The sequence below is a fragment of the Microtus pennsylvanicus genome, chromosome 5 (assembly GCF_037038515.1).
Source record: "Microtus pennsylvanicus isolate mMicPen1 chromosome 5, mMicPen1.hap1, whole genome shotgun sequence".
Classification (NCBI taxonomy): Eukaryota; Metazoa; Chordata; class Mammalia; order Rodentia; family Cricetidae; genus Microtus; species Microtus pennsylvanicus.
The window spans coordinates 114,064,888-114,079,701 of NC_134583.1; the positions used below are offsets into that span (position 1 = coordinate 114,064,888).

A 14,814-nucleotide genomic window follows, 5' to 3' on the forward strand; every position below is an offset into this window, starting at 1 on the left:
TAACTAGTAAGTTCTTCCACTTAGGAAACTGAAAGTCAAAACAGTGTCACTTGACTCTGTCAGAAGCCATTGTCATGTTCAGTTCCACAGTACCCAGGAGTTGTCAGCCCTGGTAAACAATACTCACCACAGAGCATTGTCACACAGTCCACAATGGAATGGATCCACGCTGTTTGAGAATAATCCTGAGCGAAGTATGTCTGAAACTCCACAAAGAAAATGGAGATACATCTGAAAAAGAATGCAGGCATTTTATACCAAAGAAAAATGAAGATGGAATTGAATCAGAACCTAAAATTGTTTCTCAATTAGCTGCTGCAGTTTCAAAGGATTTTAGCTGCACAGCTATGATCAGTAGGAAACCAGGAGTTGACCATTGGGGCCATTCTGAGGAACCAGAAAACAAGTGTTCCATCACCAGGGAGACTGCTGAAACCATGGAGATAGGAAGATCACTCACTGCTCTAACAAGGTATTATGGAAAAAAAGAAAACATTTTAAGAACATGTCAAATATATAAGCATAATATTTTCAAATGTAAAAGAATCTAAAAGTTACAGAACAGTTCGTGGCGCAAGAACTTATTTTTAAGGCATAAAGACCCAAGTTTAGATCCCCAGAACCCATAGATAAACTAGGTGTGGCATAATCTGCCTATAATGTCAGCTCTAGGGATATGGAGCCAGGCATATCCCAAGGCTCTTTATGTATGAGTACACGTTTGTGCACACACATATGTGAACATCTGCATAAATACACATATACACACATAAAGATTAGATAGATAGATAGATAGATAGATAGATAGATAGATAGATAGATAGATAGATAGATAGATGATAGATAGACAGACCGGTAGTAGGTAGGTAGATAGATAGATAGATAGATAGATAGATAGATAGATAGATAGATAGATGATAGATAGATGAATGAAGAGAGATTGATGTGCAAATATAAGAAAATAAGGGTCTATAAAGGATTTCCACTGATCTGATGAAAAATCAAACTCCTTTGCATGTACCAGCTATAAAACAAGAGTTATACAGTTTCAGTGATTCTACATAAAAGTCAGTATTCACATTTGCATTTGAAGTAAATTCTTATTTTTCTTGGTTAGATAGCACTAAATGCCAAAAGAAGAGCATGAAAATTTGAGTGACTACTCAAGGAAAAAAAGCATTCTCCCATTATGGCTTTGCAATTCTTTCCCTGCATTTGTATTTTGTGTTGGACTCTTTAATTAGTTTGCCAATTCTGGTGGCAGAAAAGAGATATGAGAGTATTATAAGGAGCTAAATAATTAACCCAGAGACAATGGCATGGAATCTGGCATTTGTGTAATATAACAGAGGTCAACACTTGGAGAAGGGAAGGAAAGAATATAGGATTAGCACAGAGAGGTCAAACTACTATATAACCTAAGGAATCTTTTTCCAGGTCCAAGGGATAACCTAGTCTCTTTCCACCACTCATCAGATATGATGGCTCCTGGAAGACATGCGGCTTCCTACAGGTGCCAGAGAGGGACGGGCTCTGACAGCTACAGCTGTGTGCTTCTGTATATGTTCAGCAGAGGCTATGCTAATGTGACATCTCTGTGTGCTACTCCACACTGAAGGCTAGCAGAGTCACTTCAGCCAAAGGATGCAAAAAGTAGTTCTTCTCCACCCATTGATTTGAGAATCCATACAGCACTTGTAACAAATCCGATGTGAAGTCAGTAATCAATCATGTCAGAGGCTGGAGTATGAAAGGCATGTAGTCACCCTCAACAGCCCAGACAATGAGCACAAACTACCCAGACAACTGGATGACTTTAATTTGAATTAAAATATTACAGAAAGTCTTGAAAGTAAACTCAAAAGGAGACCAAGAGAGGGTAAAAGTAAGTACTAAAGAAAGATGGAAGGTAGACAGGACACATGGGATGCAGAAAGAGGAAGAGGTGAAGGACATCAAACAGGGAAATTAGGAATAGCAGAGAGCTGGGGAGATGAGTGGGGCTAACAATCACCGAAACACGTCATTCAAAATGCAATAATGGTATCAATATCTTGTATGCTAATTTAAATGTTTTAATCAAAAACAAATTTCTATAAAATAAAGCAATAACAAAAATGTTGTGATTCTTTTTACCATCCAAAAGACTTCTGGTCTGGTACTAAAATGTCTACTATTATTTTCCCCTAATTACTCAGCATTCAATCTAAGTGAAGAATGATTTAACAGATACAGCCTCACTATCAAAATAGTTAAGATATCCATCACTCGGGATTCTGAATAGAACACTGTTGACTTTGGAGCTGGATAAATCCTTAAGGGATTTGTCCAGTGTGATAGGATGCTTAATAGCATCTCCAATTTCTGCTCCAAATGTCTCCAGACATTGCTATTAAGCCTTGAAAGCACAAGTGATCTAATCATCATGTTTTCCAACCCCGCTGCAGAGCATTCAAATCCCTCCTTGGGTCTCAGTCCCCCTACCGTTCATACTTGATGCCAGCACCTTTCCCCTGCACTGTAGCTCAAAGCTCCTAACTGCCGCTTTTGAATTCACACTTGGCTGCCTCTTGTACATTCCGCAAACAGTGCCAGAGTTACCTTCCTGGAACACAAACCCGATCCTGCCATTTCAAATGCTTTCATGGCTTGACCCATGCCATCTTGAGAGTTGGCCCTTTTCGCTCGTGTTCCTTTCTGTCAACTGTCGGATACTTCACGTCAGCCACACTGAGCTTCTTTCTGCCTCTTTCAACACACTCCCTGTGTTTTATGCACTTCCATCATTTTTTCTGTTATTCTCCTCTAAGCCCCCTCTCTTAGTCTCAGGCCATCAGCCAGTTACACCCCCAGGAAGTCTTCCTTGACTACTCCCTGACTACTTAAGACAGGAATCGATACTTCTCTTATGTGTCCTCTGCGTGCTGCACGCTTATCATGAGATATGACAACTCCCTTTACATTTGTTTGTATTGTCCACTAGACATTGCTTTGTGACAGCAGAAGACATAGCTGTCTTAACGCACACTAAATCTGAAATATCTAATATATGTCACAAATCGGGTGCTTTGGAGGACAGGAGACGATGAAAAGAAGGAAGGATAAAGGAGAAGAGGGGGTAGAAGGGGGAGGAGGAGAGGAAGAGATGGAGGAGGAAGAGGGAGTCACTTGATGATAGAAAGGATGACTGGAATGTATGGAAGTGAAATGGTCCCAGAGAAAGAGAAGAAGAAGAATGACTGGTAGCTTAGCTCCAACTGGGGGCACAAGTGGGGTGATCTAAAGCAGGCATATAAAGCATCCAAACATGCTCTAAAGGGAGAGAAGGAATTAGAGGACCAGGTGCCGGAGGGGAGGGGCAATGTGGGAGAACAGAGTAGAGAGATGGTAAACTAAGAATTGGAAACCACAGTCCCTTCTCGTCACTAAATCATTAGGGGGATCTTAGTATCAGTGGTGATTTTTCTTTTTGGAAAATTTTATCTTGTTTTCCACTTGTTGATTTACTGAACTGAATTAACTTGTCGCAACAGTGAAACTTTGGGCATGAAAATCAAAGACTTGAGCTTCATGTCTGGACATGTGCCTTAGCCTGAGGTAAAACGTTTAGTAACTACATCCATCTCTCAAAGCACTCCAATGATCATGATGCTCAGGAAGATGGATTATGTCACTCAGAAGGAAGAGGACCAAATCACGAACGACAAAAAATAAAAGGAAAAGAAATAATGTGGTCATCTTTCACCTCTTTAAAAAGGACAGGAATGACTGCAGAGCTCTCTAGACAGTGGAAGCTCGTGTTGTAAGATTTAAAAGCCAGTGGTGATCTTACAGAAATTGAATTGTAACAGGAGCATACATGCATCTGGATTTTTGTTGTTGTTGTCTGGGACACTTGTGTGATAACAGGAGTCAGGAAAGCAAAACTCTCATTCCAGAGTCATAGCACAGGAAAACAGTTACTGAGAAAAGTTCTTGATCTCTCAGGCTCTCAATTTCCTCATCTATAAATCAAGCATGTTTGTAAGTATGACTCACAAATATCAGAATGATGAGTCTCACGGCATCTCTTCAGTCCTTGAGGGTTTGATATGGTTTGTTCATAAAAATGTAGAAACAAAACATAGCGAGCATCATCACTGATAACCAAAACTGCTTTTTTAAAGATAATTTGACTCAACAGGTCAACACACTGACTCTCTCGATCTCAACATTGCTCTAACACTGCCCTAGCTACTCCACAACCATTGCTCATGCTTGGCTTGATAAAGGGATATCTAGGTTGATGAAGCTATCTGCTGAGTCAGCTCAAGAACTGTCACGCTGGGGCATTAGAGCCTACTAGTCAAAATCACTGTCATGTACCATCATTAATCTTGTAATGTGGAGGTAAAGGGATATCTAAGTTGATGAAGCTATCTGCTGAGTCAGCTCAAGAACTGTCACACTGGGGCATTAGAGCCTACTAGTCAAAATCACTGTCATGTACCATCATTAATCTTGTAATGTGGAGGAAATGACTTTATAAAAACTATCTGAAAGCTAGACAACAAGCCACACATAAGAGAAGCACATTTAAGAAAAGCCCAACTTGATATGAACCTGGAAAAATCTAGGCAAAAACAAGTCTCAGACCTATGATGTTGTTTTGTTTGTAAATATAATCAAATTTTTGCCGCTCCAGTATTCACTCAAGTTGTCAATGTATGCAGATAATTCATGCAATTGCACTTTAAATGTGATTCTTACATGGATAATGTATTTAAATAAAAAATAATGCATATTAGTAAATAGATGACATCAATAAATAATAATGGCTGCTTCCATGGACTGTAGAATTTCAAAATCTGAAATCTGCAAAGTACAAGTCCAGAATTGAAATAAGATTTTTAAATGACTTGAATCAAATTATAACATTATTTGTAACAGCAGAACCCAGAAAAAAATATAAAATCCTATTAAGAAAAATGTATTGAATAATTATGGACACAAGGCATATGACAGAATTTTAAGCAACTGTTTTACAGAGAGTTATAACCATGTTTGTCAACATGGAACAATCTCAAGAATAATTATTAAGGGGGCATCAGAGCCCCCTCCTTATGACCTTGTATCCAAATGACCCTGTTTATGTAAATAACATGAATGTGCATTTGTGTTCGTTAAAGATTGAGGGAGCTTTTTGTTTTAATTTTGAGGCTGAACAAAAGAAGGAAGAAAAAATATTTTATATATTTCCAATGTGTTTGAGTGCTACAATCTGAATGCAAGATATTTTGTTTTGAGATGTATTTGTTAAATAGAAAATCAAAGAGCGATTGTCCCATAGACGCTGATTTTCTATTAGGCGGATTGCCCTGGCTTGCTCTCTTATTCACAACTCAGTTCTCGTGGCAGCTTCTTGGATTGTGACATTTAGAATGCCAGGCTGGCTACATCAGCACACTTTCTCCTCTGTCTTTATTCTGCTCAAGTGGTCTTCTCTTAGCCTCTGCTGTTGACCCCTGGTACTCCACAGTCTGCCTTTCTGACTTCTGACTAAATTCTTGGCAGGTGGGGGTGGGTTGAAGAAGAACAGGCACTGATGCAGGTTGAGACATCGTTCTCCTCTATTCTGGCAAGTTCTTTCCACCCTTTAAGGTTTCACTCCAGGACAACTTCTTTAGAAAGCCTGTCCTGAACTTCTAGGCCTGAATTTGTCTCTATAAAAATCTTTATTTAAGTCTCTATTGACCAAAGTTAATATAACTTTTTTCATGACCTACATCAGAAGATGGGGAATCTGTCTATAAATGTGTGGCTTGTCTTTTCTGGTAGGGTGTTAAGTCCCTTGACTACAACCAAAGGTCATCAAACGTCATATAACTTTGGTCAATATGGATATTTTTATTTGTAGTTCAGTTAACTGTGCATGAGTCTACCATGAAATAGCCAACGTATCTATGATTTTAGAAGCTTCTAGTACAGAGTCATGTCTTCAATGAATATAAAATAATCATCAATGGAATTGGTTTTAAATTATTTATAACCTAAAAAGTATAACCTAAAAAAAATACAAGGCTTTCAGCCTTTGGTGGTAGTCAGGGATTTGACACCATGCCAAATAAGACAAACACCTGTTTACTGATGGTCTTCCAAACTTCTGAAGTAGGCGATCAAATAAATATATATGAACTCTGACTCGAGTTCTTTTGTAGCCCATTTTGTCTGAATCACAAGACTCACATGAGACAATGTGATTGACAGAAGAATCTTAAGATTGCCACCAAAAGCACTATGGACAGCCTTGTGAGAACACAGGTTCATCATGAAGATGCAACTACCCAGAATGCTACAGCATAAGTCTTCCTTATAAAGAAATGAGCCCACTTCCAGAACTTTCCTCTTATGGAACTAATAGAAGTTTCCGTTTATAAGAAGGTACACAAAAGAATTCCTTTTTAGTTTTACAGCCTTCTCACACTCAGAATATTAAAGGAAGAAAATCAAACTCAATATAAAATTATTTTGAAAAAAGTCCATAATTAGGAGACATAACCAACAAACCCTAATGGTGGCAAATATAAACACCCCACATCGTATCTGTTGGCAGAAAGATATCAATATCTTAATTTATGATATCAAATAAAGTTATTAGTACAAACACTTTCTTGTACTGACCAGAAGGTATGTCAGAGAAGAAAAACACAGTTCCATTTGAACAAAAGTCAGGAAGGAGCAATAGCATGCATAGCACAAGTGTTAGTTCATAAACACATGAAGTGAGCTAGTAGAATATGAAGTGTGGTGAGCACCATGCCTCTTGAGGAAAGACAGACAAGCAAGTGAGAATGAAAGGGCCCCCTTCTTCATACAGCTGCTTTTCTTAAACCGCAATCCGGCCCCCAGCACCACAGCCAAAACACAACGTGAAGCCCCAAGGTTTGAATTCTAGGTTTGACACTCCCCAGTCTCACTCAATACCTAACAAACAGAAGGGATTTATTTTAACCCTATGCAAGCTTGACTTCAATAATGGTGTGTCCACAAGCTCCATTATAGACCGAATAACTCTACTTCAATCATGGGCATGGTTTTCCTTATTCCTATGTTGCAGACTTGAAGATATACTGTACACTACAGTCTCTTGACATAGTGTTTCTCATTTATGGATTATGAATTATAAATGTAACTGCTCCTATTCTAAGATCTCAATGATTAATACTTACCCTAATTAAGATTTTCCATTAATATATTATATCTAAAAAATAAACTTATAAAGATCATCTTATATTTTCCTAAAACCAACTCAGCTTATGCTAACTTAATCTTCTTGGGTATGCATTTAGCAATTCTTTAAAATCCCTAGAAAACTGAATTCTTTATGAAAATATCACAGAAAAAAATCCTCTGCTAATGAAAAAATCAGGACAATCCTCATATTATTCTATATAGGAGGGGTTTGTGTGTTTCACGCTAAAAATAAGTGCACTATGGAAGGTGGAAAATATGTTTCACACACTTCTACATTTTGTAGAGATACTCATGAAAACAAATGTCTGGATTCGATTTTGCCCAACACATTCAAAAACTCCTAAGTCTCCTAACATATATTAAATATTAGAGAAGAGACCAATTTCCAGGACTCTATAGCACTGTAGTATCATAACTTGCAAAGAAAAAACACATGAGCAGTCAAACACACATGTGGATGCCATGACGTCATCCTTAACAAATCAAGAAGAAAGATCCACTTACCTGGTGACTGCCCTGGTGCAGATGGTAACGAGAAAACAGCCAGCCACAATCATCCAGCCCCAGCCTCCATCTGGAGGGGATGCCGAGCCAACTCTAGTTATCTTTGCCATGGTTTCAACTCTGGTTTTCTTCTCTTTCCAAGTTACTTCAGCAGTAAGTTCTGATCTTGAAAGTTTGCTACCCAGTAACTTCTAGTAGCTATTCCAAGTTGGTACAGGATGCTGCCTGGCACAGGGGTTACTGGCCATCTAAAGCAGAAACAAGGACATGCTTTTATTCTAGTACCATGCCCAAAGGTGCATTTTTTTCATTTGATAAGTACTTATTAATCTCCTATTAATATGATTACTTACAACTATGAATACTGAGACATGGTAAAGACCATTATCTGTCCTTTAAAAAAATTCTTTAAGTGTAAAAATGTTTATTTATAATCCTTGAAAAGTTGCCATCCTTTCCGAAATAGCACAAAAAAAATCCCAGGAAAACTGACAGTAGCTTATGCTAAACATATATATTAAAAAGCATTAACAGCCAGGCGGTGGTGGTGCACGCCTTTAATCCCAGCACTTGGGAGGCAGAGGCAGGCGGATCTCTGTGAGTTCGAGACCAGCCTGGTCTACAAGAGCTAGTTCCAGGACAGGCTCCAAAGCCACAGAGAAACCCTGTCTCGAAAAACGAAAAAAAATAAAAATAAAAAGCATTAACACAAGTAATATGAATATAGAGTACCTTAAAATTATACCTTAAAAATACTATGGCGCACCTACAATTTAAATTCTAAGATAGATATAAATACTAGCATAACGTAATATATACTTACATATCAAAGTATTATATTTATTTCTGAGATAAAAAACAACAAAATTCCAGATGTATAGCAGTTTAAATATTGAAAGAGCCACATAACTTTTTCGTGTACAACAAGAAGTTTACTCTATCGAGACACTCCTGTACTGTTGAGAACATGCACCATGGCTGCTAAAAAGAAGGGAAAGCAGCAAGGGGGAATGACTACAGTGTGCTTGCTACAGCGATACTCGGTCCTCAGCTGAACCAAGGAAGGAGGCTAGGAAGCATTCCACAGCCCTGGCCTTTTCTATGGATGCAGACACGGGGCAAAGAAAACTTGCATGTCACAATCATCTTTTTATTGTATTGGGCTATACATTTTTCTCCGCTCCCCTCCCTTCCTCCCCTCTCCCCTCCTGCCCTTTCTTGTGGCCCCCAAGCTCCCAGTTTACTCAGGAGATCTTGGAAAAGACATCTTCTAAAAAACAAACACAATTGTCTAAATCTGAACAAATTGAAGCAAGAATCCATATTGTGTCATAGAGAAAACATGATAAACTGAGGTCTCCTGTGAGTCCAAGCTAACCTGGATGACCACAGGGCAAGGATGACCATGGCACAAAGATGACCTCAGTGCGAGGATGACTACAGTACGAGAACTTTCTCATCAGGACGAAGGTGGCAACGCAACACTTTCTGAGAGCATTCAGCCCCAACCCAGTTCTCCCCAAAGGCACAATTCTCAGAAAGAATGCTACTCTCCCCCTTTCACAATGGTGAAGCTTCTCCTCAGAGGAGACTCCCAGACGCTGCAGTAGCTGAATGCATATGGCAGCGGGTATCTCTGGCAGACTTCGGATGATACAGCTAGATACCAGCCCTGGAGATTTCAAATTTACTACCAGCATTTCGGTCAAGAAGATGTCCACACAACGCTAAAACATGACAAAGGAAATGAGAAGGAGACCCTGCAATATTAAAATTATGGTTACTCTTGGACACGAAACAACATTCAAGTTTCTCTCAAAACAGGTCCATCAGTAGATGTGTCTTCCCAAAGAACTGCACAGGTTTCACACAGCAAAGCGAACCTCGCTGCCTGGAGGCTTTGAAGTAGCCAACAGTTTCCATCATATTAACTTGAGCCTCCCTGTAAATGATTAGCCCATCTGATATTTGCCAAAAACAGCAGGGAAAACTTTTACTGACTCACCAGTATGTCTAAAACTGTAAGCTAAGAGAAAGCACTCCCATCATGCAACTCTTCATTTTACTAACAATTCCATAATTTATTGTTTTTACATCAATCACTAAAACATAATCGTGAGTTGTATCTTATTCTGGCTTCAGAAAGATTTCCTTGATCAAAAACTCTGTATTAGAATGTCCTTCTAAAACTATCCTTTTGAGTACAAATTGGAATTCATTCCCAATTCACATTATCCTCGTGGTGCTTGAACGAATTTAATCATTTGCAAAGAGTTGCTAACACTTTGCAACTTTGCTATAAAGTTTGCAAAGTGATGCACTTTGGGAGGGTGCATCTCTTTCCTGTTACCCTGGGTGGAGTTTTCTAAAGTGACCTCTTGTATCTGTAGAAAATGCGCAAATTCACACAACAGCAGCCGGCTAAAGGAAACTGGAATCTCTGTTTGGAGCTCTGAACAGTTACTTTCCATTGTGTCCCTTCCCCGTGTCTCCTATCCCCAGTGTCTTCCCCATGAGCAGTATGCTTCCTCTGTAAGCTGGTGTGCAGCCATAACAAAGGAAAGGCTATGGTGGAAAGCTGCCAAGAGAGATCGCAATGACTGTGTCCGAGTGGCCCTTTTCAGTGGCATGACCCTGTCTGAATCCTTCCTCTCTGCCACCATTTCCTGACTTAGAAAAACAGGACACTGAACTACTGAAACCTAGTCTCTCTAATTCAGGTGGCCAGGTGTGGTCAGTCAGCTTTTTGTCTCTGTGGCAAATGAGAAAAACAAGTTTAATGAAGAAAAGTTGATGACAGTACATGGTTTTAGGTCACGGTCAGCTAGTTTCATTGCTTAAAAGTCAGAGTCTCCTGTGAGGCAGAACAGTATGGCAGGAAGGGGATAGCAGAATAAAATGACTCATCTCATGTTGCCCGGGGAAGAAGGGTGGGAGAAAAGAGAAAGACAGAGATGCAGAGAGAGAGATCAAAAACACTATTGACTGGGGACCAAGCCCTAAACATATAAGCCTCTCTGAAGGATACTTCATAGCTGATCTGAACCCTGAACTAAGTATATCCTTATTATGTAAGTCTCCTGGTAGAGTGAGCACTGACCATAAACTCTAATTGGCTTTAGTCTCTCTTAGTATTGACAAAATATAAAATTTGTCAGCCTGACTCTTTTTTTGAGCATTTATGAAGTATTCCGGTTACACAGAAAATATTTTTAAAACAACTCATGATTAACTGCCCTTTTTTCAATGGTCCTTTTCTATCATTGGGAATAAGCCAGAAGCATATCGACATATAGATATAAGGAATGAGAAGATAAGCCCTGTCTAGAATAATTATAGCTCCAGGCAAAGAACCATGGACCATGTTTGGGGACAACTGCCACCATGGAGAAAGGCAAAGTAGCCACAGAGTTCAAGGGGTGAGATTTCTAAAGTGAGGACTGGCAAATTGCCCATATTTCTGTGAGTGCCACAGGGATGTGATGAGGTGGAGGGAGAATTACACATTAACTTGGAGGGGAGGCTGTAATGAGAAGGTCATGTGTTTACCATCTGTGATGGGTTTACCCAGAAAGAAACGAAGCCAGCATCTCTGCGTTGTCCCTCAAATCCATGACCTGAATCTTCACCTGTATTCTCAATGGTGACACAGACAGTAAGCAGGTGACACACGTCAAGGCCATGGCAAAGTGACTCTGTGTTAAACACACTGAGTCAAATGGGAGTCATGTTTGATCCTGAATGACTCCCATAAGGAAGACAGGGAATGTGTATCTATGTTCTGGCTGGGTACAAACAAGATTCCCCCAGCAACAGATGCCGACACCTAGCCACCAGCAAGATGAATCATTTTATAATGAGGTGTGGGAGACCCAAAGGTTGCTAGGTGACCAATGATAAAACATCTCTGCCCAAGCTTGTGAGAAACAACCGGGCACCTGACAAATGCCACCGCCACCATTATTATGACTGTACGCGTGCTGTCTCCTAAACCAGACACTCAAGAGAGGAGAGAAACAACCCTTACAAGGAGCCACGCCTTAGACAGGGATGAATAATACACCAAAGGCCTGTGTGTGCAAATAGATCAAACCCTTAAAGATGATTAAAAACTTTTAAAACTAAGAGATGATTTGCATATACTAAAACACACTTCCTAAAGATTTCTTATTGATAAATGTGTACACGTGTGTGCTGTGTATATGTGTACAGTGCTTATGAAGGCCAGAAGAGGACATCAGATCCCCCGGAAGTGGAGTTACAGGCAGATGTGAGCTACTACGTGGGTGCTGGGAACAGACGCCACATCCTCTCCAGCATCAGCTGTCATCAGTGCTTTTGATCTTAGCCATTCTGAGATCCACAGCTAAGCACTGGGCTGAACTGCCAGAGTCCAATCCAAGAGATGAGGAGGGATTATCTGAGCAAATGGGAATCAAGATCATGACAGGAAACATAGAGAGACAGCTGACCCAAGCTAGTGGGAGCTCACTGACTCTGGACTGATAGCTGGGGAACCTGTATAGGACCTAACTAGGCCCTCTGAATGTGGGTGACAGTTGTGTAGCTTGGGCAGTCTGTGGGGCCACTGGCAGTGGGACCTAGTGCATGAACTGGTTTTTGGAGCCCATTCCCTATGGAGGGATGCCTTGCTCAGCCTCAATACAGGGGGTAGGGGTTTGGTCCTGCCTCAACTTGATATGCATTTATTGAGGAGTGAATGGCTAGTTGAATGGAAAGGAGGTGTGGGAGGCAGGAGGAGGGGAGGGAGGGAGAACTGTGGTTGCTATGTAAAATGAAAAAGTAACTCCTAAATAAAAAAAAAATTAATAAAAAAAGAATTTCATACATAAGGGGTTTCTTTAGTTCAAGGGCTCAGACTTGGACAGTATCCATGTAGTATTCTAGCTACACCTCTAGAACCTTCTGACAATGCTTTCAGCTTCATTTTGAGCTTCGTTCTGTCTGTGTTGTCCATAGTTGGTTCTATTTTGTTGTTTCTTAATGTCAGTACTATGGACCCCTTACGGTCTGTTTACTCATCCACCTATGATGGGCATTAATGTTGGTTGCAGTTTTAGATCATTATAAATGTGTGCAAGTGTTTTGTGAACATGTGTTTTATTTTCTGTAGTAAATTTCTAGGAATGAAATTGTTGAGTCTTACATGAGTATATACCTAAACTTAAGAAGAAACTGCCAAACTATTAGAGATGATTTGTGATACTGTCAACAGCATACTGCCTTCCAACAACCTTTCAGTTTTAACTACTGAGAGATGATTATTTCAGCTATTCTAGTGTGCAGCTAATCTCATTTTAGTTCTGATTTGTACTTCCCTCATGACTAAGGCTATTAACTACTTTTCACTTTTCACATTATAATTAACTCTTCATAAATCTCACTGTACAAAGCACTTATTAAAACACTAAGATCTCATTTTGCTGATATATAACAATTATTTCTTATAGATATAAATTCATGTATTGCAAACATTTCCCCATACTTTATGACTTTTTCATCTCTTAAAACTACATTTTGAAAAGTAAAGCTTATTATTTTCAATTAATTGTAATTTATTATTATTACTTTTATACTTAATCCTCTTTTATGTCAATGACAAACAATTAAAAGTTGGAGAATAGGGAATGTAGAGAGGGCTCAGGGATTAAGAATACCAGCTGCTCTTCCAGAGGACCTGAGTTTTATCTCTATAACTCACATGATGACTCGTAACCATCTGTAACACCAGTTCTAGGGAATCTAGCCTAATCTGGACATGGAGGCCCCAGGGACACACACAGAATAGAGAAATACATGAAGACAAAATGCTCACACACATATAATAACAATAACAGTAATTATCTAAAAGTTGGGGTTAAATATTACTTTATAGAGATGGAGAATTAGAAATACGTATGAATTAATTTACTGTAATACGTATATACATCTTATTTAAAGACTAAGAACTACAAACAGCACTCAGAGACATTTAAGGACACCTGAGAGACAGAGGCATAGAAAAGCCATGGTTACTGCTTACAGACTGGGAGAGTAGCATCGCTCCCCAAATTGACCAATAATTCCAATGAAATCACAACCAAAATGCCAATAGTCTCTTTTTAATAGGGAATGACAAGCAGATTCTAAAATGTGTAAAAAAAAATACAAAAGATATATAAAAGTCCAAAGAATCTTTAAGAGAAAGAACAGAGATGGAGGGTTGACTTTGTGGTTAACAGTGATTGCTGCTATTGCAGAGGACCTGGGTTCAGGTCCCAGCACCCACGTGAGAAGTGAATGGTTGATAACCGCAGTACCAAGGGATCTGGCATCCTCTTCTAGCCTCTACTGGCATAAGGCACACACATGGTACCCAGACATGCATGCAGACAAAGCACTAATACACGTAAAATAAAAATAAATACTTTTAAAAGAGTGACCACAGGTTGACATCATACCAACTGATTTTAAAACCTATTCTAAACCAAAGTAAACAATACCATGGGAATACCAATTAGATTATCAGAGCAGAATAGACTAATTCAATGGGAGGGGGGACATAAATCTAGGGTCTTAATCATGCCATTTACAGAAACTAACTCTGAACGGATAGCAGATATGAACATAAAATAAAAATTATAAGACTGCTAAAAGTAAATGGGGTAAAGATCTTTAAAATCGGGGCTAGGCTTTTTTTTTTAAAGAAGGATACAAGCAATGAATTTCCCATTCTTATCTTCACTTAAAACTCAGCCATGTAAAGAATTTAGATTTATGATAGGAACAAAGAAATTGAAAAGTTTCAGAGTATATTCTATTGCTGCTGGTTATGCACTCCGAAGGCATTCTCTGGGGATATAACATTTCTAGTGCTCAGAGTGTCCCATTTGAATGAAGCTGGTCTTTCTAGATAGGCCTGTTTCTGGAGAAGCAGGAGGAAGTAAGTATCTATACTTAATCTTGTCTGTATCCTTTTGGCTTTGTGTCCTGGCACCTGGAACGGTGTCTGGCTACACTTGCTAAGCCCCGCCGATTGTACATCTCTTGTGGATACTCACTGAGTAACACCTTGCC

At 39.3% G+C, this 14,814-nt stretch overlaps 1 protein-coding gene across 2 annotated transcripts in view; it reads right to left on the minus strand.

The window, feature by feature from the left end:
- Slc16a12 (solute carrier family 16 member 12) overlaps positions 1-14,814 on the minus strand; it is a 75,079-nt gene that overhangs the window by 12,235 nt on the left and 48,030 nt on the right. For both annotated transcript variants that reach the window (XM_075973884.1, XM_075973885.1), the window contains exons 2-3: positions 7,738-7,985; positions 128-231 (exon numbers count right to left, since the gene is read on the minus strand). In XM_075973884.1, the coding sequence (XP_075829999.1) occupies positions 128-231; positions 7,738-7,847 (214 nt within the window). In that variant the 5' untranslated portion in view covers positions 7,848-7,985. The remainder of the gene's footprint in view (positions 1-127; positions 232-7,737; positions 7,986-14,814) is intronic.